Below are 27,614 nucleotides of genomic sequence, written 5' to 3'. Positions count from 1 at the left end.
ACAGGCAACTGTAACTGTCCAAGGTGGCTTCGGTGTGTTTTCGCTTACATGATCAAAGGGCCTAAACAGAATTCAGGATGTCTCATCTGGTTTTGCAACTACGATCAGACAAATGCTCTTGCCTCAAGCTTACTTTGCTAGCTCCACTGTTTTCTGAAGTGCTACGAAAACTCTGACCAGCAGATTCTCTTCCGATTTGCTGTCATCTGGCCGTAACACTCAGGCCATGTCCAATTAAATTTCTGATATCTAACCACAGACTCTTCATCTCAGAGGTCACTACTCTTTTAATTAAGTGGTTCAGGTTTACGTGTTTTTCTCTTTGCATGCATACCTGCTCTGTTTTGACATAACCACAATGTTCGACTTTACCTCCAGGATCCCTTCCAGTTTTGGCACAGTCCAATTCAAGAACCCAGCTGCATCCAGGCTAGTCCTGTAATACACAGTCTAGTCTAAAGCAATTGCCTGAGCCATCTCTCAGGAAGGTAAAATCTTGTGAGGAACACTGTTCTTTCCAAATCTTCTGTCAAAACCTCCAAACCTGTCTTAATAATCTGCTCCTTTAAACACTTTATCAGCTTTTTCCTTATCTTGTCTACGACTTACAGTGTAGACAAAATACTGTCTCTAAATTCATCTTGTGCTGCTGCCTGAACGATACGCTCTCAACAACATTCAGTAAGTTCTGACAAAAACACACAGTAAATAATGGTCCAAAAAGCTTTTCTTGCAAGAGGAATAATGGCAACAACCTACAATTCCTATCATTCTGGGTTCAGTGATGGGATAAAAATATTCAGTATTTGCCTGTGTATGTAGAGGTTCAGGTAGTCTATTCTGCAAAAGCATGTATTGGAAAGACTGTCAGGTCATCATGTTTTTTCAGCTTCTCTGTAATGCATATAGTAGCAGTACTGTTGCTGTCATCTAGAGGAAGAAGTCATATTTCACGGCATTACAACTGAATAAAAACTACATGTCACAACGTGGGCATAATAGCTAGAAAATGTGATCTTTTAAAAGTGTGGATAAATCCATTAACAACACTATGCAGGATCTTTGCCAACTCTCACAGGAACAGGAGTGAGTGGTTTGAGTAAGCAACCTGCAATGTGATAAGTATAATGTAAAATTAGGTATGAAGAATGTGAAAACATTTATGGAAACCTTTAAATATGAAAGCCTGAACTGCTGTTTAGTCCTTAGGTGGTCAGGTATTTGGACCGGATGGATCTTTGCAGGTCTCTACCAACCAAAGTACTCTACTTTAAAAGAAAACTCAATTTTCCACTTTCCATTAAGATCTAGTACTCTTTCTGCTTTAAAGAGAAAATTATTTCAAAGTTTAGTTGTCCACAACCAATTTAAACAGAACATTTTGTGAGACCCTGCTAAAGAATCTGTCCCTTCCTTCCCATAGCCCTCTCTCTGATACTGAAGTAGATACTGAAAGGCCACTCTTAGGTTTCCCCAGAGCCTCCTCCAGGCTGAACAGCCCCAGCTCTTCAGCCTGTCCTCATAGGAGAGATGTTCCATCCCTTGGATCATTTTTGTGGCCCTCCTCTGGACACACTCCAACCAGTCCACATCTCTCCTCTACTGAGGACTCCACATCTGGATGCAGTACTCCAGGTGAGGCCTCATCAGTGCAGAGCAGAGAGGCAGGATTCCCTCCCTTACCCTGCTGGCCACGCTTCTGTCACTGCAGCCCAGGATCTGGTTGGCTTCCTGGGCTGTGAGAGCACATTGCAGGCTCATGTCCAGCTTGTCATCCACCAGTACCCCCAGGTCCTTTTTGGAAGGATTGTGCTCCATCCTTATATTCCCCAGTTTGTACTGACAGTGGGGATTACTACAACCCAGATGCAAGACCTTGCACTTTGATGTGTTGAACTTCATTAGGTTCTCCTGGGTCCACTGCCCCAGCCTGTCTTGGTCCCGCTTGATGGCACTGTGTTCCCCAGGTGTTTTGACTGCATCACACACAATTCAAAGACCATCTGTGCACTGCATAGATCAACCCTGTCTCAAACGGTGCTTCTTTTATAGCAATTGAAAAAATGAACTTATTTCAGTAGGATCAAATAACTGCATCCAAAGACAACCATTACCCCATGACAGAGTAATGATTGATGCAGTTTAATTTTGTGTACAGTACTTTGTACCTTTCCAACTTCACACTTACCTCAAAATGGCAGTGATGTAGTGCTTTCATACTGAGACAATAAAGCAATATGAATGGTAGAACATAAAATAAATTATATCTCTACAATCTATGGTACAGTGACTGCATTCCAATAGGGTCTCTTTACAAATATATGCCTACATACACAATTTCATCTCTTAATACCATCTTTTAACTCACTATTTATATCTGGAAAGTTACACGGGGACACCAACATAATTAGATTTTCATTTATTATCTGTAACAACTTAGTTTGTGTAATCAATATTAAACTTGTAGCTAATATGACAGCCACACTTCTACCTAGTTACTCACTGTCTCTCAAACTGATTAAACCCACTAGTTCTAATATATGATTCGGGTTGCACTTCACAAGAGTACTGGCACGAATGTCTAATGATCCTGCCTAAATCAGACAGCAGGAAAAGTAGCATCTAGAATGAATGCAAAGAAGATAACCTCTAGAGGAGAGCAAACCTCATCATTTATGTGGCTAAGCAGGTGAAAAAGTGCTCAGGCTTTAAGGAGCTTTGTTTTCATTTTTTTTTGCAATCCAGAGATTTTCAACAGGCAATCTTCGGATACCCACATCTTCAGAAGCAAAATCAATGACATCTTAACATTCAGAAGAATCACTTTCCAGTTTTCTGTTTCCAAATATCACCAGTCACTGTAATCACTTATGCCTTATTTTGTCTAGGAATCTGAGAGGTATGAGAAATTTCTATTACAGCTGGCACACATACATACATGTATGTAGAAAGCTGAAGTGTTGAAGTTGCTGTATGAATTGAACTAACTTCCCACCGATAAACTAAGCTGATCAGCTGTGTTATTAAATTTCTGCATGTGCCTCTTAGACTCAAAAACCATGGATTTAGAACATTTTGAACATCTTCTTGTTACCAGGCCTTTCCACTTCCATAATTAGGTGTCAACGTGAGGTACTCCAGGCAGTTTCAGCCAGCCAGGCTGCAGGATGGTCTGTGAAGCTGACAGTGGGGACAATACCAGCACAGAGAAGGACAGTTCTCTTTTACAGAGCAGCACAAGCAACAACTTGCTGAACTTCTATTAACTTACTTTATCCTTTGAAGTCTTAGCAAGCGTGCTGTGACATTTTGCGCATTATGGATATGCTCTCAACAACAGGGTTGGTTCTGCTTCAATGGCATAACTGTTTCTCACTGCGATTACAGTTGCTATTTTCATCCTTTGCAAACAGCTGTATTGTTGAATATCACAGGAAGACACAGGTTATTTTACTCCTCAAAGACCCTGCTACTACCATGCTATTTTGACACGATTTCCAGTTATCTTTTATGATACCAAACTTCTAAGTTTAACAGTGTGGTGTTATACATTTGCACCTGACTGACTGTCATTTAGGGTCAGAAAAACATGTCAGTACTGTTAAAAACATTCTGAATTTCATAACATCATAGAATAGACTTCTTCAGGCTCAACCACTACAGATTCTCATATAAGCTGTAACTCAAACAAATGTAGTGACACTTGACTATTACCTTTTGATGCTCATAGTCACATCTCTCTACTCAAGAGACAAAACAGTAACACTAGAGCTGGCAGAGAGCTGTGTAAGGTTTACATCCTGCATGGCAATGGCTGTGAGATGCATTTAGCTCCCAACTGCAGCACTTTCCAGATGGCAGCAATATCTACAACTACTCCAACAGGGTGACACAGTCTATCCACATTTATTTTCTGTACTTCAAATTCATTTCTTGAAGTGAGAGCAGTTTTTTTTTCTAGATGTTGATTAAATACAGAAAAACTATTTCTGTATTCTTACTCTCATTGATTTCCCTAACATTTTCTCCCTGCCACTTTCCATCTAGAATCACAGTATCTTGAAGATAATCATAGAATCCTAGAATCCTCAGAGTTGGAAGGGACCCTTAAAGATCATCTAGTCCACCTCCCCTGCAATGAACTGGGACATCCACAGCTACATCAGGAGCTCAGAATTCATTGTTATTTACCAGTCACTAAGGTAAAGATTTGTGTTTGTTTCCTCTTCAACAAAAAAAAAGAAGTTAGATGCTGTTCTCACAAGTGCTATTTTTTGGGTATGCAATATTTAACAGACTTGAAAAATACAACACAGAAAGACACTTGAAATCTTATCAATCTCCTGACATTTGACTAGGAGTCAAAGCAGTGAACCACAAGTTGTTAAAGGATACTTCACCCATGAAAGCTGATCTCTTTACTTCACAATGATCAAATAAATGATGATGATCTGAATACAAAGTTTAATTGCAGATTTTTTCCTTTTTAATATTTGTCCCTGTATTAAGCACTTATTATGCTTTCTAAATATGTTTTGTTGTTCTAGGTGTCAAAATGCATAGTTTCATTTTTACTTTCATTCCCGAGATTCAATAGCATTAATACTTAAGGAATAAAGCTTAGCATTTGCTGTACTATATAATAGAAACTGTTTTCAAACTTCTAGACAAAGTTCTCTGCTTACTTTGCTAGTGATGGCTGTTTCACAGCATGTGCCAAATGCACAATTACAGCACTAGAGCCTGGAAAAGGTCATTCAATTTAACTTGTTCGGGCTGAACTTGCACATACACATAATCTCCTTATAAGACTATCATGAAAACATATTTATAAACATCTTACAGAATATAATGAGATTCCAAAAAGCCCTAAAAAAAAATGTAAACTCACTGTTAAGTAATACTGGGATGCAAACAATTTATGAGATAATCTTTCAGTTAACAGAGGAAACCCTTCCTCAAGACAAAATTACTTCTATACATACAGAAAAAAGCTAGATCTTGATAAAGGAGTTGAAGCCTTTGAAATATTTCTACATTCTAAAACACCATGTCTAAAGTCTGCCTATAAGCAAATGCTACTGATACAACCATTGGAATGACTAGTTTCCTTGACTTTAATAGAATCATAGAATCATAGAATTACCCAGGTTGGAAAAGACCTCAAAGATCATCAAGTCCAACCACAGCCTAACCATAGTACCCTAACTCTAACAACCCTCTGCTAAATCATATCTCTGAGCACCACATCCAAATGGCATTCAAACACATCCAGGGATGGTGACTCTGCCACCTCCCTGGGGACTTTAAGTAAGTTCCAGTATGTCCCAATATCTCATTTCCTACAGATTTGCGTCTTTTATGTCTGCCTATCTGCACAGAAGTAACTTCCCATCTTCCCCAATGATGACTCCCATTCCTTATTTCTAAAGCCTTGGCACTGCTCTGCCTTACATCACCTAACAACAAGGATGTGCTATAGCGGGAGTGAGTACCACACACTCACTGATCCTGTAGCATCAGTGCACAGCTTCCTTCCTCAGCTGCTGACCAACAACACACTGTTGAATTCAGTTGTTACAAACTTCTAAAATTACGCTTTGTCACAGCCACTTTCTTTAGATTTTACCTCAGGAAACCAAGGATGTAATGAAATCCTTGGTATTTTTTTACAGCCTAATTTGGGGTATTAGAACGCCTTTCTTTCTCCAGATGTGCAAGTACATTTTTCTTGTTTCACATGTCATGCATCTCATTGCTTTGTTTGCTGTAGGTTAGCCAGGAATAGATAACAGATAAGACCACATATTACCTTCCCTCAACCTATGGCACTAACTTGGATCTCTCTCCTTTCTGGTGATTATTACAGAAGCCACACAAAAATCGTATATATCAAAGTAGCTTAAAATTGTCAACTGATTTCAAAAGATGGGAAAAGGAAGAAAAGAAAAGAGACGTAGACAAAGGGAAAAGGGTAAGTTTCACATTCTTAGAAGATCACACTAAAAATGATTGGTATTGTCTTCATTTTTTAGCATCTTATCCCAACTTTTCACAAGAGACCATATACTAATCCTAGTCTATTTACTGACTTCCACTCTCAGTAATTAAACTGAATCATATAATTCCCCTCTGATTGTTAAGTAGAAATTGTTGTTAATGCTAACAGAACAAATGTTTAATAGCTGATAATACAGCAGAGCCCATTTTAAATTCCCTTTGCAACTTCAGCTGCATATATTATTGTCCCTTTCACCTTTACACATTACAGGCAGTTATACATTATATGTATTACATTACCCACTACATGAAGACATAATCCGGGGGAGAGATAAATTAATGCTAGACTGCCCACTCTTGAGAGAAGGAAAAATCACTGTCACCTAACCTTGCTCCTTTGAGTGGAAGAGAGCTACAAAGACTAAGAGGCACAAAAAGGAACAGTGACTGTTATCTCTGAAAGGGGTCTGCAGAAAATACTGGTTTCTTGGCAGCTGAGGAAAGGCAAACAAAGAGTTGGAAAGAAATCCTCATTGATAAAACTAAAGCTTGGCAGGGCTCGTTTTTAATTTCTAAAGCTCCATATATGCAAGAGTTAATGAACACACTGCAAAGGTGAAATAAGGGAAACTGACACAATTTTTTATAGCAGAATAGCTCATGAATATTGACTGGCTTAATTAACAAAGAGTGTTAATGTGAGGGAATAACATGCACCTTCAGCAAGTTTGCACAAGTCATCAAAATGAGGCAAGCGGTTGATGCACTGAAAGGTTGGACCAATGTTCAGAAAGAGCTCAGAAAGCTGAAAAGCTCAAGAAACAGACTGACAGAAACCTCTCACCGTTCATTAAAGGCAAATACAAAGTTCTGTACTTGGGAAGCAATAACTTCAGGTAAAACTGCAGACAGATGCTGGAAATACACACACTGTGTGCTCAACCCTCCCAGATGTCTCTTTCCTGGATCTGTCTCTTGTCACTGTCCTGTATTTTGAAGCCCAGAAAAAAATGCAGTATTCCAGATACAATCCCACAAGTAAAGAAGACAGAATCATAATCACTTCCCTTAACTTTCCAGTTATCCTTTCCTGTGGCAACCCAGATTTGCTTTTATTGATGCAAAGGCACCTGCTAACTCATATTCAACTTTTTCACTTGGTCCCCAAGATCCTCTGCAAGAGAGATGTTAATGCCCATTTTATTAGCTTGTGCTAATAAAATTTTCCGTCACTCTCAAATTATTCAAAAATGACAAAGTTGAACACCAAAGATGGTGGTAGAGGATGCTTAAGGTATTTTCTTGTAGTGAATACTACATATTTAGTTGGCAAATAAAGGGACAAAAAGCCTTTCAGTTTAGGCAGAAGAATATTTCTTCCAGTTCCATTCAAAAAATGTCTTACAGTCTACAGCAATGAAATCAATAGCTTCATAGCATTCTTACAAACCAAATTTCAGAAGTTCTCCACCTGACAATTACGCCCTTAATCAATAACGCAATGTCTGAAATACAGGTTTTCAGTACTCTGAAGAACAGCCCATTAGGAAAAGGCATGGGAGAAAACAGGGATATTTTACTTTAAACAGATTATTTTTGGCTGCTGTGCTGTTTTACCAAGTATGCTGAAGTTCAGTGACTCAAGTTTGTGCTGTCCAACCACTAATAGTCTGAACACATTACTGATTTTTTTTTATGACATAGCACAAGGAAAAGATGAAAGACTTCAATAATGTTTTGAGTCCACTGCCTTCACTTGGCAATTATCATGATAGAAGGGATGTATTTTATTTTTGGAACAGCTAAGATATGAGAGAGCACTGACATACTAACAGCAGCAGAAAAAAAGAACCCGGGAGTTTGCTCTGTAAGACAATAAAGTGAAATTTAGGAAATGGTGTCAGTTTTGCTATACTGCTGAATAGTTTTGCACCTAATTTGCCATGCAGAATTGCAGAGCATATTACTTAGAGTAAGATACACCAGTTATCCGGTTACAGTGCTTGTAGGGCCTGAGATAACTTCTCTTTATCATTGTGCAGCTTAAAGAATGTATCCTGATGCAGCTCAGATCTGCTAGCTTAAATTCAGATCAGTGCCAGCCCAATGCACAGTACATGTGCCCAGAGAAAGCAAAAGCAACACTTACATCTAACCCCCTATAAGCTTTCAGTGGTTTCAAGGATGATAGGCACTTTGCTGAGAAACAACCAAAACACCATAACCCTACTAACCATCCTTCTCTAACTTGTTTACAGTTTCCTTTTCTTCTGGCATATGATTCTCACACAACTAAATCCAGAGTGGATCTGCTTCAAACAGAGGGAAGGAAAACTTCATTAGCTACAATGTCAAGTTTCTGCTGGAACTCTGCCCTTCAGGGCAAAAAGAACCAGGAACCCAGATCTCTTACTTTCTAAATGAGTGCTTCATCTGCTGAGGTAATGATGAAATCGAGGACACAACCACTACTGCAGTTCCTCACAAATTTATATGCTGGTGCGTGATTAACATTTTTGTTGTTGTTATTTCTTTTTAAGAGTTTTTAATGCAGATTCAAATCTTCAAATCTGCATGGCATTATCAGTGTTAATACATAAACCACTGGTTACGCTTTCATTTGGTTCCTTGTCTGGTCTGGACTCTAAGGAAGTGACATCCCCCCTGTTGCCCCCTGCCTTCTTCAGTCTTTTTGTAGACTTCTAAAAGGTTTCCTCTCAACTCAGAAGAGATATAGTTGTTTCTTTGCCTTGCTACCTAAATTTCATTCTGGAGTATTCCATATATTCTTTGCCAGTAGCATCAGTTGATTTATTTTGCGCAATTGCCATTATAGATCTGTATTGCTGGCTGTCAGTTACTCGTTCACTACAAAAAGTAAAGTTACACAGACTTCCAACAGTAGGAGCTTTCTCTTCATTTTGTAAACCAGAACCAAGCTGTAAATAAAAGGCTTCTTCAAAAATAAAATACAATGAAAATTAGATGTAGAATGGTTTGTCAAACAAGGTTGCTGAGTTAGTTTGGTCTTCATCCCATCAGTCCTCACTGCTGGACTGGAGCACTAGCCTGTTGGTTTTTTGTAAGACATCCAGAATTATATAACAACTTCTATAATACTAATAAAACTTCTATAACAACTTCTATAAATAACACTTTTGAACAGTGGGAAAATTAAGGACTTGCAGAATCCATGCCTGCATTCTGCGTTGCTATAGTTAGAGTTTTAGCTCACTCCTTTCCAAAGCCAATTTTCATAGGTAAAGTGAAACTTTCAGTGAGTAATTATTTTATAACCACACTCTGAGGAACAGCTTTCAGAAAGTTAAACTTCCAACCAGAAATGGCAAGTGAGGTAGATGAAGTGGGGTATGGTATCAACCAGTTACAAAGTGATTATTAAACAACCGCTATAGAAGATAAATATATACAGGCCAAAAATCTCACACAGTGTGAGAAAACACAACAGACTGGGAAACATGTATGAAGTAGAATAAATATAAAGGTAAAGAAGACATACCTTCTTCAAAGAGTAACATCATATTTGTGCTTTTGTTAGTGACCACGTTATTCAGTAAGGCGACTGCAGTTTGCATCGTGTTCCCTAGTATGTTGTCTTGGTGTTCCTGTAATTAAAAATTAAAAGATAAACTAGTATTTATTCTGAAAGGTTAGTAAAAGACTACTTCCTTCCAAAAACGTAGTAACACAAAAACATTTCTCTCTCAGTCCCTTGAGTTTCAATGTTTAAAATACCAGAAAACTTAAAAATATCAACTTCTTGCAGCCAAATATAAAAAAAAATTTGGGCCAAAACTTTTCCCTTTCCTTTTAATCAGAAGAATTCAGAGTTAGGTGTAAAATGTCAGTACTTTTTAAAACACTACTGAGTCTTATCAGTCTCTAATCTCTACATATATGTACAAAATTAATTCCTAATACACACCAGGTGTCTTTTTCTATATCTACTTACATCACTCCCATGATGTTTTTCTTATGCTTGAAAATTGCTTCAGTGATTTTTAATAATATTCTAAGACTATACAAATAATAGCAAGCTCTCAAGATCGCTAAATAAATTGCAAATGAAAAGGGCAGATTTAGACTGGACATAAGTAAGAAGGCTTTTATTTACAATAATGGTGGTGATGCACTGGCACAGTTGCCCGGAGAGGTGGTGGAAGCCCCATCCCTGAAGAGATTCAAGGTCAGGCTGGATGGGGCTGTGAGCACCCTGATCTTGCTGTAGGTTCCCCTGTTCACTGTAGAGGCATTGGACTAGATGGCCTTTAAGGGTTTCTTCCAACTCAAAAGGTTCTACAATTCTATGACTCTTTTGCTGTTGCTGTACTTAACACACCTACGCACTTAGCTGGTAAGGAGTGGATAAGGGAGTTAGAACAAAACATTTATTTACTCACACTAGTCACAGTAATAACTCACATAGCTTCCAAATATCCAAAATAGGACAAGCTTTTCCAAATCTGAGTCTAGATAAAAATAGCAACCTGAATGCATTTAAAATCTCCCCAGGAGGCTCAGGAAATTTTTCAGAATAACACCCTAATAGAAGCATACATCCAAAGTGAAAACAAAAAGTTTTATGTCACATATTGCAGCTTTTTTTTACACGAATCTTCACATCCAGGCTCCCCCGCCCCATCAAATCTCTCAACATACTGACATTACTTGATTACTTGATTACTTTTGCTGAAAGTAATTTATTGTTGTCAGTGTTCAAACCCAGTAAGTTATTATTGCTGAAATAGTCCCTCGAAAAAAAGCTCAGATTTGAAGTTGAACAAGACAGAAGATTATTGGTCTAAAGTTCAGTGAAGTATCTCTAATGACAAAAGCAACTTCAGTCCTTGAATACAGTTGAACAAACCTCCTCCCTGGAAGTTTCTTTAGAAGATGAATGCCAGTGGCCAGGATGTTTATTTTCTGCAGCTCTGTGCTCAGGTACTTATGACCTTCTGTCTGAGATATATTCTTGAAAACAGCAGAAGTTTATCCTTTGGGAAAATTGTATTGATCATCTAAGTGCCATAGCTTCTGCAGAATTAGCCTGACTGACTGCCAGCCAGCAGCAATCAGAAGCAACATGTTTTACTATTCTTCCAAGAATTCACTTTAAGTCAACTTACGAATGACATCCCTAGTTTTATAAGCCACTTTCTACATTGGGTCAGGACTAAGCAACAGCACTGCATTTAGGAAAAGCCATGCTATCCAAATCCCTACCTGTGGCTGTAAGAAGTGTTTAAGCAAGAATCTCCTGAGTTTAATTTCTTTCCCAGTCTGATGAAATTTAGGATACTGTAAAGTGTGTATTCAGTGCCTCTTCAAAAAGTACTGTTACAATGGTATAAAGGGTCAGCTATGTAATGCTTTCCTTTAAACATTTATCAGTCGAAGGATTTTTTTATAGGCAGAGGATCAGACATTTGCTTTGAGGGAATTAATTTCTGTTACTGCACTCAAAAACTACAATTAAATGCAATTATTTACTATACATACCATGAAACATACATGATAAGGCATACTGTATTAAAGGATGAAGAAATATATAAGCATTCCCAACCTCCTATTCAACTTAAGGCCCTAAGAATTTTCTCTTTTTATTAGAGCTCTTCAAAGTATATCATGACAAATGATGAGTAAGAGTGCAGTTTCATACCAAACACTATAAGAATATATCCAGGATCTCCGAAGTTCTGTTCACTTAACATAGCATTTAGAGACGTCATTAATGACCCCTATATTCCTATGAATGTTTAAAATACAGCCAGATATATTTGAAAGCTATGTTGGAAAGCATAAATACCACAATCTTCAGAAAATAAAGCAGGAAAATAGAGAAGAGATACCATAAAGAAATAGTACTAAAATAAATTTGAAGTTATTGCTTACAGATAGCTGAACAATAAGAAAAACATTTATCGGAAAGATCAATGTATTCACCTGTTAATCTATCATCACAGTATCATCTTAACTCTCAAAAAGAACATTCAGAGTACAATATCTTTTATAAATACAACAAAAACAGTAATTAAATGACAATGTGCATATTGCATGTGTGCATATGTGTATCAACACATACATTGAAAATATAGAATAAAAACAAAATATTCTAGATGTGCCAAAATAAGAGATGACATATTTTTATTGCAAGTATTTGCTACTGATTCATATATTCTTGAAGTAAACATCTTCTAGTAGAATTTCCCTTTGAAATAAGCAATTATAAAAAGAAAGTTGGTAGTTGTTTGTGATAGCAATCTTTTGCTTTAACCAGGTTACTCATGTTAAAATGAAGCCAACTTTGCTTTTAGTGAAGATTACACAACTCCCTAGTGAAAGACTGATAGTGAAGCTGTTACTTATACTAAAATATACACAACAAAAATCTACATTACCCTAAATACATACAGACTAGAGTTCAAGATGTAAATGTATATTGTGAAAGTAAAACAGTCTCTTAATGAATAAAATAATCTTATAAGAAGTGTACTCAGCTGGAATACTAGAGTTTTCAAGTATGTATCACAGATAAATTGTGACAAGATGCTAAGTTTCAAGAAGTTACAGGTATGCTTTACTTACCTAAGTCATATTCTGGTTGCTGCTAGAGTAGATTTTAAAGGTCTATAAAAAAAATACGTAACTTCTTTATAATCTATCAAGGAGCAAAGCTGATCTAATTTATGTGCACAGCACCACAGGCTGGATATTTAATGAACAGTGCACTTGACAGCTTTAATAAAACATAGCATTTGCTAGCAAAGATAATTAGAATTGAAGCAGCGAAATTCTAGTGTTTGGCAACACAGATGAAACAACTTCATTAAAATGTACAGCTTCGGCAAATGAAAGGCAAGAAAGCACTGGACCCTGAAGAATCAGCCTTCTCAAAACTAATTGCTTCAGTGCTTAAAAAGGACAGCTATAAAATATCAAGGGCATAACAAGGAAATACTAGTATAAAAAAAGCACCACAGAAGATAGATCAGGCTTTTCAAATGCGACTGCGCTGCATTTAGGCCATTAAACTTTTCATTCTCATTTTGAAGGGTTGTATGTTAACAAAAGACGTAAGTTGAAGTATTTTTTAAAGCCAGTTCGGTAAGAGGGTATGAATTAGCAAGGTGGGAGTATGAAACTAAGATACTATAGTTTCAAGCTATCGTTTCTCTTCCTTTTAGTATATTATGGCAGTGTAGGTAGACTACAGTATTTTAATCACATTTTAGATAAAAGATCAGATAGCAATCGTGGTAAGAAGTTACCAATTTGTGAGACCTCACATACATGCCTCCAACTCATTCAACTAAGAATCTAAAGAAACAAAGGCTCTAAACGCTACTTTTGCAGATATGCTGTAATTAAATGTAAGTGCTCCACAGCAGCACTGTTCATTCAGTGTAATCTGAGTGATTAACTGTACAGGGACTATCCTTCCCAAGCCTACATATGAGCCATGAATGTGAGTTAGGAAGAAAGAGGACATAACAAGGAGGAGGTTTGATTTTTCATACGTGAAATCCGTTGAAAGGTGAAAATTACAGAAGTGAACCACATCCTACCTACATTTACTAAAAGAAAGAAAGAGAGAGAGAGGGAAAGAAAATGGAAAGAAAGAAGAAATCATAGAATCACAGAATGGCCTACATTGGAAGGGACTTCAAGGATCAACAAGTTTCAACCTCCCTGCTGCAGGGTTGAAAACTGCACCAGGTGAGACTGCCTAGGGCCCCATCCAACCTGGTTTTGAACACCAAAAACAAAGCTATGGTGTTGAAGTTTGTTAATCACTTTCACTGAATCAAATTGTGATGGGGGTGCAGGAGGGAAGCACAGAAACTACTGATCTGATTCAGTAAATTTAATGTACAATCGTCAGCCTAATTTTTTGGACAAAGGCACAGGATGAATTTTGTTGCTGCATAATAACCAGCCATACAATCCTACATTCACATTTACAGATGAGGTGGAAAGCAACTCAGCAGAAAATCTCAAAACGACATGCCATTTTTCTTCCTACAGAGCTTTAAATAAATTTGTGACACCCACAACACTTTAAAGCTTCTCTTTCTGGTTCTGAAAAACATAGGGAAAGAGGAACATGTTCTCAATGGCAAAGTTCTTTACCATCAACAGAGAGGGTTTGAGATTCCTCTCTGAAAGTAGTGCCAAACTTATTTACATCAAAGAAACTGTCGGAATTTCCTATAAGAACATAATTTTCTTCATTATCTAGAAAGGATTATAGCAATTAAACTCCTAAGCATTAAAGACAGTGTTTGTGAACAAAGCTTTTAAAAGAAAAACTGACTCTGAAGAGACAGAGTGGAAAAAAATCAACATGGATACTCTAGAGGATGACACTTTCTCCTATCAAAGAAGATCCTGACATTCTGGAAGTGCTCATGCTTTGAAGCAAAGAAGCCCCCTAAAAGTAACTGACATCACTAAAGCAGTAATGTCATATTTAGTATCATACCTTTGTAAAAGCCATGGAGACTCTCAAGTCTCAGCTATGTATTTGATCTGCAAACTCACCTGGGAGCTGCAACAAGCCCTTACACCAAGCAGCTTTCATTCCAAAATATTCCTTTGTCAGACTTACATTTTCAGCATCAATACAAAGTTACTTCTCAAACAACTTCAGAAAACAGACAGATACCAATCCACTGACATTCCTTTTCCACATAGACCTTGCTTTGATGTAAATGACAGCCTCTTTGACACTGCAACGAAAGAAGCTTACATGAGTTGGGGGAATTTGTTGATGACGTTATCAATTCGGAGAACACAGGTTCATTAGACTTATCCAAAGGATCACATTAAAATTTTTGACTGGCAAAGTTATGAAGTGTTCAGAATAGGATCTTTGATTTAAGTTATAAGAAGAGACAAACCCTGATTAGGATAATAGGATAGGGCACTAAAATAAGGCATTCGTATCGGACATAAAAATGTTTCAAATCGCTGCTGAAATTGGACTACCCATGGATTTCTACATTGGTCTCCTATCCTCTGAGTCCCCTAATCCACCATTAGCTTTTAAGGAACAGATCACTGTCTTTTCTCCCCTGGAGCCCACTCACTTCTCTATACCTAACTAATTGCTAAATTAGTAGTCAAGCCAGAAATTGAAAATGACTCTGTGATTATACCGCCCATGGAGGTGTGCAAGATCCAGGCTGAAATACCAGCTACATTTTCCTTAACAACTGGAAAAAAAATCTCAAATTGAATATATCACTCTTCACATTCACAGACTACCTTAAAACTCAAAGGTGCTGTAGAAGAAGGTGTTGAATGTGAAGTCACGGGCTGACAAAGTAACACAGAGAAGTTGAACCTGTTTGAATGCGGAAAGGATGCTTTTTTCTACATGAACTTAGTTTGGTTGAGGGAGGTCGTCAATCAAAGCAGGAAAGGTATATTTACATATGAAAGTTTTTATTTTACCCTTTGTTTTATGCTTTCTGCTCCTGAAGTACTATTTAGTTCAAAGTACTTTTTTTTTTTCCATAAATTCACCGTTACATAGTAAAAACGAGAAAACATTCATTTTTTAAATTCAAATCACATTAAACTTGAAAAAATAAAAAGCTGTTCCAATGAAAGGAAACATCTGCTGAATATTCTGTTACTGAGATGACAATCTTATACCTGGGGAAAAGAAGACTGAGAAGGGATCTGATTAATGTTTACAAATATCTAAAGGGAAGTGAGAGGCAAACGGAAGAGGACAGGCTCATCTTGGTGGTGTGCAGTGATAGGACAAGGCGCAGCAGCCTATATAACCTGAACACCAAAATTTCCATACAAATGTAGAAGAACTTCTGCATGGTAACGGTGACAAAGCATTGGAACAGGCTGCCCAGAGAGATTGTGGAGTTTCCTATGGAGATATTCAAGACCCACCTGGACACCTACCTGTGTGACCTATTGTAGGGAAACTACTTTAGCAAGGGGGTTGGACTCTTACTTCTTGCAGTCCCTTCCAACCCCTGCAATTCTGTGATTCTGTAATATAATTATTTCTTCATATCTGTTAGAATTTTGGAGTTATCTTAATATCTAGTCTGAGAGACTCTGGGTAAATTCTGCCTTCTTCTCTACCTTTTCAAGGCAGCCTTTTTAATCCTAGACATCTGTTCCTCAGGGTTTTGCATTTTCATAGAGGGACATGTTTAGAAAACAAACATGTTTAGCACTCAAACTATGAGCAATCAACACTTCGCTCAGCCCTACGGATATACGCTGCATGCACCAATGTTCTACCAAATTCAGCTCCCAGTCCCTCCCTTTCAAGGTACTCCCATAGCAGCAAACCACATCGCCTGTTAGCCAGTTCCCAAGCACCAAGCAGGAAACAGGTGAGGGCAAACAATGTTCCTCAGTGAACTGACTGGCAGAAGTACTGAAAATAAATGCTGCTAGCACTATTACCACACAGGACAGTGTGCATTTCTTTCATGTTCCAGCCATGGGCTCAGATAGTCAAGCAATTATGCTCTGAGCAAGCTATAATCACAGTATGGTACTATGTAGACAAAGCAAGAGATATTATAAACTGTTTGTTAGCTGTATATGAAAGCTACATCTAATAGAACAGTGGTTAAGGGTCAGTAGAAAATTGCTAAATAACTACTCATCATCACGGTGCTTCTTGTATCATTATAGTGTAAGCATCAACTCTCAACAAGAAAGTCATTTAATGAAGAACGAAATTCATACATACCACACAGAAGTATCACAGAGAGATTTTATTTGGCATGACTTTTCTTTAATATCCACAGCCAAGGGAAGACGACCTTCTGCCAGCGCCCAACACATAACAACTCCCTTTCAAATCATCAGTCCTCTCCCTCCCTGCTGACACTGCAGGAGGTTTACAGCATCTCCTCCATTTCAGCTCTATTGTTTTCAGAAGACTTAACAATGAAAAAAAGCTTCAGTAAGATCAAGTAAATGTTTGGGGTATTTTAATTAGCAAATTTAGGGCCATAAACATTAGCAAATCTTCACCATAATCAAATTATAAAATATTTACAAATCCAGGAAATTAAAAATATTTTTTTTGTGTGTGTATTACAGTATCTCTGTGAAATACAGGGAAAGGTTATGTGGAAACTCCGGACTTTCTTCTTCCATAAATTAGCAGTATATCAACTCTACTCTCAACCATCTAAAGTTAAGGCACCCTGGTAAACAGTATGTATGTTACACAAATACTCTTCACACCCCACGTATCACAGTGCTATTTGGTGCTCATTCAACTCAAAGATGAATCATCATCATCATCTGCCAAGTTGTGTCTATACAGCCTAAGGAAAAAAAGAGCTGGGATGATGGTGAAAAATCAATGATCTGAACCAACTCGAATTATTGTACTAGAGCAAAGATTCAGAATTTGAAGGCGAGACTAGAATTTCTACTAGTCCTAACTATGTGTATGCCACAGTGGAACTTCTGATTAAAGCTCTCCTATGTGCTCTGCACACGTGTCTTTAAACTGAGGACAACATGAAGTGTTTTCGACATCTCAGTGTCAGTTTACAAAAAAAATTATTTGTGAAATCTCGGCTAAAAGACTTCAGGGTTCACAGGGACCAGAAACCTCACTACTATCAGAGACACAAGAACCACACTTGCGAACAGCTGGAAGGTGCAGTTTGGATTCATAGCCTCAGCCACGAAAGTTATACTGTCCAGCCACTGGAATTCATTGATATTTGAAAACAACTGTTTCCTTAGCTAGCAGTGGTCTGTTAGTAATGCTGACTATGAAACAGTTTCTAAACAGAAACTGATTAGAAGAAAGTTAAATAGAGAAATAAATGATAGTTAACAAGGATAAAAATAATAATCAAATCCAACTTGCAATATGGGGTTTATAACTGTATACATATGTGGTAATAGACTACTATTCTTATCAACTTAAAAGGGTATCTGCATTTAGCCGTCAGTGACAACACCCATGTTTCCACAAAGCAGCTACTATGATATATAACTCACAGACATAAAGCACTAAAAGTCACCTAGGAAGAAAAGGCAGAAAATAAAAACAGCTTTGCTAAGTAAAGAAAAAGAGCCTAGCACAATGAATTTTGGAGTGGCCTAAGTCTTGCTCCCATGGTGGCAATCTTGATCGTGCCAGAAACACACAGTTTGCAAAACTCATGGTACAAATATTCTCACAGCCCTGCACAGTCAGCTGCTGCTCCTTGGTACTATCATAGCACTCTGTGTATAGCCCAACATAAGCTAAGCATCACTTCCAAAAACTCTCACCCAGTTCTGAGTCAATTGCTACACTTCAAAGAGGAGCAAGGTTACAGCTTTGGGTTTAAAAGCTGGTCCTAACTCAGACCTACAAGAATACAAGGAAGGCATAACAATTCTGCTCATGAGCATTTGCAAAGCACTATCAACTGCCATGATTTAAAAGGAAGTATACTTCTTGCTGCCACATATGGTCTTACCCATCAATTATTCCCTTTTGATCCATTTTTTAATCTTCCATACAAAATTCAAGAATGAATAACATCAGCAAAATAGGAAACTCTTCAAAACAAGCCATGCTTCTTTCCCTGAGGAAGTTCTGCTTTTTATTATTACTGCTATAAACAATTTGTCGGACTGCACTTCTAATCTGCACATCTCTCCAAGGCAATCTACAAATGATTTATTTTAATTTTCTTCATATTCTCACCACACTCACTCCAGTGAATATTTATTTAGGTGCCTACTGCATAAATTCAATAAATGAACTTCAGGTATTCATGTTTGAAATTTGGTACAGGTTACAAAAACAAATTCTAGTAATGATACAGAGATACTCCAGTCATCAAAGCACATTGTCTTCCAAGCACAGGTTGCACTCACAAACCTTCTTGCTTTTAGTCATCATTCAGGACGTTACTCCTGGAAATACAGGAGATAGATACACTGAGAAGGCACTGCAGTCATTGTTCCTTCACGCACCAAGGAATGTGAACTTTTCTTGCCCCTCTACTTTGTTCTTTTCAGTAGTCAACAAATACTTAATGATTATGAAAGAATTGATGTCTGTTGCTTTACAAGGAAGAAACAAAATACTTATAATATATGCCTATATGTACATATATATACACATTTTCTTGTCGGTTATTTTAACTATGATGTTTTTTGTTTCACACAGAGGGTGGTGATGCACTAGAACAGGTTGCCAAAGGAGGCTGTGGATGCCCCATCCCTGAAGGCATTCAAGGCCAGGCTGGATGTGGCTCTGGGCAGCCTGGTCTGGTGGTTGGTGGCCCTACACATAGCAGGGGGGTTGAAAACAGATGATCATTGTGGTGCTTTTCAACCCAGGCCATTCTATGATTCTATTTCTCCACAGCGTAAGTGAAAGCCTAAAAGCCCGTGTTAAGAAGAAAAATTTAATAAACACAGCTTCAGTAGGAGATGGTGAGAGACGCAATTAAAACATCATGCCTGGCTGTCAAAATGTTTTCTCTGAGCCTGAACCTGGTCATTGTAGACCATTCCCTCTGGGTGGTTCTGAACAAGGGTCTGCACTTGGCCCCTTCCCCTGAGACATTCCTCATTAACCGAACTATCTCTCCACTATCTGCAACCCTAACATTTTGTGCAGAAATCTGACCTTGAGCTCAAGGTGATTTCATCAGAAAAACCTACAACCCAATTGGAATAATATCACAAAACACATAACCCTACAACCTCCTCCTTCCAACACCACATTCATGTTTTGAAAACCATGGAATCAGGACCAGCTCCCTACTAGGGAGATGCTGCTGCTCTGCCCACGCTATCTACAGACAGGGTAATTTTATTCCCATATGAGCTCGCAGCCTGAAAGGAGCTGGATGCTTTTAGATCAAAGTAGCATTTTGATGCTAAGAGAGAAACATAAAATACCATCGGGAATTGCTTTTATTATCACTAGGGGCCAGACAGAAATTTTATCCCATATACAATGTCACACAATGTCCCACTGCACTATAATAGGAAAGAATATAAAATATATATATATATCTAATTGCACTACTGCAGTAAGATAGCACAGAAATACGTTTCATATGAGCTCACTAATATATTGATTTTGTTAGGTGCTTGTAATAAACAAAAGAGTTAAATTTTAATTAGTCATACTTCATTTAAAAGTAATTACGGTTATGACATTAGTGTTTTACTTCATTTCACTCCAACTATCCTCACAAACAGCTATTCTCACTGAAAAACGCGTACAATAGATGTGAGAGGAACTTAAAGGCTGAAAGAGGAAAAGAGCTAAATGTATCAGACAAACTGGTAAATGAAACTTTAAGATAAAAAAAAAAAAAATAGCAAAAAAAAAAAAAAGCAGAGAAGGAGAGTGGTATTATTAGCTATTTTCATACCCTAATGGAACATGCAACTTTCAGCCTGTTACTGAGAGTGGGTCCGTGGCAAAGAGCCCAAATGAGGTCTGAGAAAGGATAATGCACCTTTAATGATTGAAATAGCAAGAAAATTAAATCTAATCATGTTTCATTAAGCATACTCTAGCTCCCATTTTTACTAAATTATTTTATTATGATTTCCCAACTGTCTGTTGAAATAACCTTTTACAGCAATTTAATTCGCCATCATAAACAAGTCTCATTGCTCACAATGAAGTCCCCCGGGATTAGTGCGAGGAGATGGATAACCTACGCCTTGCCAATCCTGCAGCCAATAAGGTAACCACTCTGGGAGACAAAGATTTTTGTTTTCCTATTTGTGGCTGAGATCATTAAGATATAATTAGAAATGTATTCATGAGTAACAGAGCTCCCGTTACGGAGATGCCATTTGCCCAACGAGCATCTTCTCTACCAGTCTTTAATAAGGAGGGCAGCAGGAATAATCCCCACTTCTCTCTCTGGAGAGTTCTACATTAAATGGACTGCATTAGACATCCCTCTCTCTCCCCCTTTTTTAATGGCATCTTATTCAGGTATCCAGCATTTTCTCAGACTCCATTGTTACCATCAGAACCACTACTCTGTTTGCTTTCAGCAATATGCTCCTGCAGTGCCATCCAGATGTGAGCCCTAAAGATAGCTACGTGCCCTGAATGCAAATTCTGCTCCAGAACTTCTTGCAGGGCAAACAAATGTGGGACTTTGCAATATTTAGTTGATGTAAATAATAGACTGCCTGCAGAATAGTCCTCAGCTCTCCATAGCAATGAGAGGAACTACCAGCTTCTGTACACCTCCCTTTGCTCGCTGCTTACTTTTCTCAAATGAGTAGAGTACCTCAGAGAAATATGTTTTGTCCTTGTACACAATTTAATTCCAAGCTTAATATCTAATCACCTGACACTGCAATGGAAAATGAGAAGCAATGTCATCCACCAAGCACAGCTTACACAGCTGCCAGAGAGATGAATTTAAGTTTCTCAAAATGCAGAGCAAAAGCTGCCAGTCACCATGTTTAACACTACAGCGTTCATACAGATTATTGTTTCAGTTGGTAGGCAGGAGTTTGAAAGCAACCAAGTAAAAGAAATATGGAAAAAAAAAGGAAACCATTCCAGGGCATAGTCTTAATTCCCGCAGCCATATGGATAGTAAAGAACAGCTTGCTGAAAGCAAGCAAGGGGTAGGAACTGAACCATGTAATGGGCACAAGGAAACTCAAAGAGAAACCTAGAAGGAAAAAAGGAGGTTGAAAAAATATCAGCTGACTCCTTGAGACTATGCTACTGCTTACAGTTGTAATTAGGAAGTTACAGCGGGTAAATTAGGATTGGATCGTTGCAGGTTTAATATTTTTATGTATATTTGACAATGAATCTATTTGAGCATAACAGTGATTTTTAAACTTACCTATAAAAACACTTCATAACACAAAATATATTTAGCAATCAAGTAACATAAGCCACCAAGTACTTGGCTGTAATTAAAAACAAAGTAAAAAGCAGAATGTTTAAGGTTCAAATTGTATTATTTTGGGGAAGATCAACACTCTAAAATCCAATCATCATCCCTCAATGGGAACTCTCTGAGAAGACGTTAACATAAGGAATGCATTACACATGACTGAACTCAGACAAATTTCCAGGTGAATGATCAGAGTTCAGAAGCATAAAATGGAACCTCCGCCAGCCAGAAGCCATTCACAGACACCCAGTATTCCTTTGCAAGCACTACTGTGAAGCACACAGATACTTATTACGTTAGTCATCAAAATGCAGTTCGTCAATAAATGTACAGTCAGCAACTGCCACATTCTTACATCAATATTTATTCAGATGAGAGCAGGAGATACACCACCGTTATTTGGCAGAAGAGTGTTAATGTCACAATAAAATCTCAGCCAGACCATCAATAACAACCGTTCTGTAAAGATCTCAGATTTCCTTCAGTATCTATTTTTTTACATGCTTTCTCTTTGCCTTGACAGCTTCAGGAACAGTAAATCGCCAGGCTGCTCTTAATCAGAGCGACAGACACAATATCTGGAAGGTGTGAGCTTTTGCTTTAATGTTGCTTTAACACCAAAATAAAAAAAAAAATAAAAAAATAGGAACAAATCACTCTGGGTGATTGCCTTCATTGATAATGCTTCACTTCTAAATGACCCATTTAAAATGTCTATGGGATGGCAAGGATTTTTCCTCATAAATTCTAAATCACAAAAGATGCACCGGATGCCAGACTTGCAAAGTTATCTGTGTTAGGAAGATGTGTCACTCACACTTCCTGCAGCATCTACTGCTCTGCATGTTTGCAGCACGGTGCTGCAGCCTCTCCTGCTCACCAAGTCTGAAGGTGCCTCTTGGTGCCGTCTGTGAGTAAGCAACTGGCTGCGCTGATGTGGAAGGAAGGCTGCAGGGCTGCACTCTGGCCAGCCTTGGGGCACGCAGCAGTTGCATATGAGCTGCCCTGTTACACAGCAACATGATTATCAGCCTCCTCCCTCCCTTCTTCTTCTCCAGGGCTCAAAATCAACTACATATCTCCTGTGAGCAGGCACATTTCTTCTCTTATATCACGATTCAGCATGGAGAGCAAAGTGCTAAGAGTTCTAACACAAATGACACATTTATTTATTGGTTTATATATATGAGGGCTGCTCCAAGAGTAATACCTTCTATGTTATTACAATGATCCACAACATCAAAGGCAGGTACTGGCAGTATTCCATGCTGTTGCTGTGGGCCACATAGCAGCAGAGGGACGGTCTGACAAAATAGCATCTGACATGGAAGTGCATATAAAGCAAAGGTGCAGAACTGAATTCCTCCATGCAGAAAAATGGCACCCACTGACATTTACTGACACTTGCTGAGTGCTTATGGAGACCCAACAGTGGATGTGAGCACCATGAGGTTGTGGGTGATGCGCTTCAGCAGGGTCACATCTACTGGGTACAGGTTTTTACAAGTGCAGCACAGAATTCATCACCAGTGAAAATGCATAGCTAATGGCCATACACATGTTAAAAAATAGAACAAACTCTCAGCTATAAAACACTATCAAATAATTACACCCTGCTCATTGGATCTATTGTAGTGCAAATAAATACGAGGCATTACTTCTGGAGTTACCCACTGTGTGCATACACATGTATGTAAGTAATGTATTACATGTATTTTGTATACAAGTATGTATTACAAAATTACAAATGGATTACAGGAAAAGAACTAAATAAAACACATTCAAGGTGCAGGCACTGTGATACTGATGATGAAGAAAATAAGCCTACGGAATAGTAGGTGAGAATTACCAATTGCTGATGCAGTCAGGTTAGGGCTATGAAGGATAAAGGATTGATAATTTTACTCACAGTGAAACCAGCTAACATTCCAGAAGATTAACTACTTCTGTGGCATCATTTGAATTAAAAGGTAGAAGAAAGCCAGCAGACTAAAAGGGGAGATTTAGACTGGATATAAGGAAAAAGGTGGTTGCTTTTGTTTTGTTTCTTTACAGTAAGGGTGATGATGCACTGGCACAAGTTGCCCAGAGAGGTGGTAGAAGCTCCATCCTTGAAGACATCCAAAGTCAGACTGGGCCAGGTTCTGAGCACCTGATGGAGCCGTAGGTGTCCCTGTTCATTGCAGGGGAGTTGAACTAAATGACCCTTAAGGGCCCCTTCCAACTCAAATGATTCTATGATTCTAAATGCTAAAGAATATTCAGTTTGTGTCTTGGAGAAAAGGGAGGTGATTGAAGTAAAAAGAAATTGGGAAATATTCTGAAAAAGCAACAAGAATGACTGAAAGTGTGGAATAGCTTCCATTTTAAAACATTCAAATAATAATGGCTTTTTAGTTCAGAGAATGGTTTTAGAAACTGTATGGGAAATTTTGAGATTTATAAAACTGAGAATAAATCCTCATCCACTTATGTCAGTGATCACACATAATCCCTGCTGGAGTCAAAGGGCTGAAGAAGAGCTTATTGTTAAATACTCTACATGCAACTAAGAGTGAGAACTTGAATAGGAACTTTACAAAAAAACTTGTTTGTCAATTCTCAGAACGTCTGTTGATCTGTATGTAATTCATGTACTCATTAACATCAACACATTTGAATCCAATCAAATAATCAGCACAGACGGAAAATTACCCTCGTAAATCAAAATTAGCACTGCTTACTCTTAATCTGCTAATTTAAGAAATACTATTCCTTCAGAAAAGAAGTCAGTCAGTTTAAGTCATTAAAAATAATCTGGCTTCACAGAGAAGTAGGAATGGGAAGACAACCTTCTATGGTTAATCGCTAAAAGCTTAACATACTAAAAGGTTTCCACACGTACTAGATGCCTGTTTAGCCCAACAACCCATTTACAGCACTTTGGCAATAGCAATCCTACAGCTCAAACCAGGTACACAGAACACTCTCCACCCTCCAGGAATTCATAGCCCAAGGACTTCAACCCAGAAGCAGTTCTATTGAACAGCGATAGATCTCAATGGAGTTTTCTTCCATGAACCCATCCAGCCTTCTGGAGAATTCACATACCCTGAACTTAACCCTACAGGAAGTTGCGCCCGTTTTTGTCAATTTTTAAGATACCAACCACAAGTTTTCTTTAGTTCTTATAATGCAGTTCTTATTTAAATGATACAGTGAGCAGGAATACAGATCCCTATTCACCTCTACAAGCCTCTCATGACTTTGTGCTATCATACTTCCCCTTCAATCATCGCCTTTCCAGATTAAAGCCTACAGAAGAATAATTTCTTCTACAGTTGCCTGTCCAGACCTTTGATCACCCACATCTCTTTTCTGCACTTTTTGCAGTTCCTTTGTAACCTTTCTGAGGCAGGAAACCTGCAATTCATGGATGGATTACCACAGCACAAAGTTTTTCAACTTAGCAACGTACTTCTTTCACTTGCAGTCCATAACATCCAATTGTTTCTCTGACCAGGGCCAAGCATTAAGTAGATGGTTTAGATTTTTTTTGTTTCCTAACCATAGTATCTCATTCCAGATTGAGAACAGCCCCACATCACTGCCTATGTAGAGTCAGCCCTGCCAGCAGCAGAGACACTGCTCAGTGCTTCAGAACACGTAGAGGTCTCAGGGTTGCTCTGAAAATTAAACTGGAAGTGAGTGTCAAAAAAACTTGTGAGGATTTTAATTACAAAGATGTGATATCCTGAAGGTTATGCACAACACTTCTATTTTTAAAAGCTGCAATAGGCTGTGATGAAAGATTATGTGAATACTAAAGAGCTTCAGGACTACAGGAAAAAAAAAAAGGACCAAATACAAAACTGCTGAAGAATCTGGAAACTCTGCACTGTGAACTTTTTAAGACTTTAAGTATTTATTTGTAATCTGGAGAAACACAGAGAGAACAGACCTTGCACACCAGTTGTGTGGCGTTCAAGTCCTGGGGCAGCCTTCATTGGCAAACAGTCCTGCCCCCTCACTGCTGCTGCTACCCTTCATCAAGAAACAGCTCAGTACACTTCTGCTTTGAGTTCCTAAAGCTAAGAGTTCAAGAATCAACCCTTCCTTCTAACCTCAGGGAGAACTCAACATACGAGGTTTCTCTACCAGTGTCTCACAAACAAACACAAAGAAAATTATTCATTATGAGTCATTACAATAGCGTTTTAGCTTTGATGAGATGTATACACTGGAGAGTATCCTCCTGAATATGAAAATCTGCTGTTATTTGCTGGATTAAGCTAGATCAAGCAAATGAAGCCATGGTATATTAGGAGTCAACAGCAACATCTATTGGAAACAGTCAAACTTCAAGCTATATATATGAGGAGTCAGAAAGCTCTTTTATTACAAAATGTTTGGATATTTATATATATATTTTTTAAATGGGACATGTTAATAAGACAGCAAGAAACAAAGTTATGCCAGAAAATGACATGCACACAAACTGCACACATTCCTCATCTGTTATGTATGTAGGTCACTCCAAAAGTAATGCCTATTTATTTCCATGGAAACAACAACAAAGAGTGCAATAACGCTATTTGATAGAACAATTTCTCAGCATATAAAACACTTCTTCAACAAAGGCACCACCACTGTTTCGCGTTTTCACCAGCAATGAACTGTGCAAGCCTGCATGATGTATTTGTAAGTCTGCACCATCTTGTTTTCTTCAATGGAGAATTCAAATACTGTCACTCCATGTGCTGCCATTTTGACTCTGGCTCATAGTGGTGATGCTATGTTTTGTCACCAGCAATGATGCGATTCAGGAAACTGCCAACTTCAACCTCGTATTGATTCAATAGGTCATGAAAAACTTGCATACAGTGCTCTTTCTGTTCCTGGGTGAGCACTGGTGGGACACATGTGGTGCAAACTTTGCAGTGTTCCAACACTACCATCGTTGTTCCCAACTCACTGAAGTCAGTGTTCAGCTCCATACACTGCTCTTTGGTCATAATCTGCTGATTTGCACAGATGAGCTAATTGAGATATTCTTCATTTTGTGGTGTGAAAGCTGTGGATGGTCATCCAGAATGTGGCTTATCTTTCACATCCCTGTCACCACTTCTGAAATGCACCACCCACTGCTCCACTGTGCTCACATTCAATGTTTGGTCTCCAAAAACATTCAGCAAGCATCAGTGAATATCGCTGAGCAGATTTTTTCTGCATGGAGGAATTCAGAGGCACACCTTTGCTTCATCTGCACTTCCATGTCAGATGCCATTTTGTCAGATTGCCCTCTCTGCTGCTATCTGTCACACAGCAATGAGATATAATATTGGTGGGAAGGTTCAGCTTCTACTGCCACTCCACCAACATCCACCTTTGACATCAAGGGCCAACATAATAAAACAGGAGGCATTACTTCCAGATCAGCCCTTGTAAATGCTGAGGATGTAAGAGATTCTCTCTTGGACCAAGTTATAGTAAAAGGACAAAGTAAAATCTGGAAATTATTTTTCAAGATTGTCTAAAACCAGCAATAGTGAGAGATTTCCCACACACCACACATGAAATCAGCTAGCCTGTTGGAAGACCTTCTCCTAAAAGTTAAGAATTGCAGGCCATTTCTGTACTGTGATGCTTAACGATAAGCCTGCAGAACCACACAATATCAAGGATGCCTATCAGAAAAACAGACAC

At 38.2% G+C, this 27,614-nt stretch overlaps 1 protein-coding gene across 4 annotated transcripts in view; it reads right to left on the bottom strand.

Annotated features, from left to right (window-relative positions):
* ULK4 (unc-51 like kinase 4) overlaps nt 1–27,614 on the bottom strand; it is a 190,903-nt gene that overhangs the window by 71,715 nt on the left and 91,574 nt on the right. For 3 of the 4 annotated variants that reach the window (XR_014942922.1, XM_085538199.1, XM_015854094.3), the window contains exon 32: nt 9,521–9,626. Coding sequence is in view for 2 of the 4 variants with exons in the window: in XM_085538199.1 (XP_085394325.1) it covers nt 9,521–9,626 (106 nt within the window). In the remaining 2 variants the exon portion in view is untranslated. Of the gene's footprint in view, nt 1–9,520; nt 9,627–27,614 lie in introns of those variants that run through there. The other variant, XM_085538197.1, reaches the window with a different exon arrangement.

Source organism: Coturnix japonica, chromosome 2 (genome assembly GCF_054131305.1).
Source record: "Coturnix japonica strain WE chromosome 2, WE-NBRP24, whole genome shotgun sequence".
Classification (NCBI taxonomy): Eukaryota; Metazoa; Chordata; class Aves; order Galliformes; family Phasianidae; genus Coturnix; species Coturnix japonica.
Note: the sequence above shows the minus strand (reverse complement) of the source record. Positions and strands in the feature narration are given on the sequence as shown.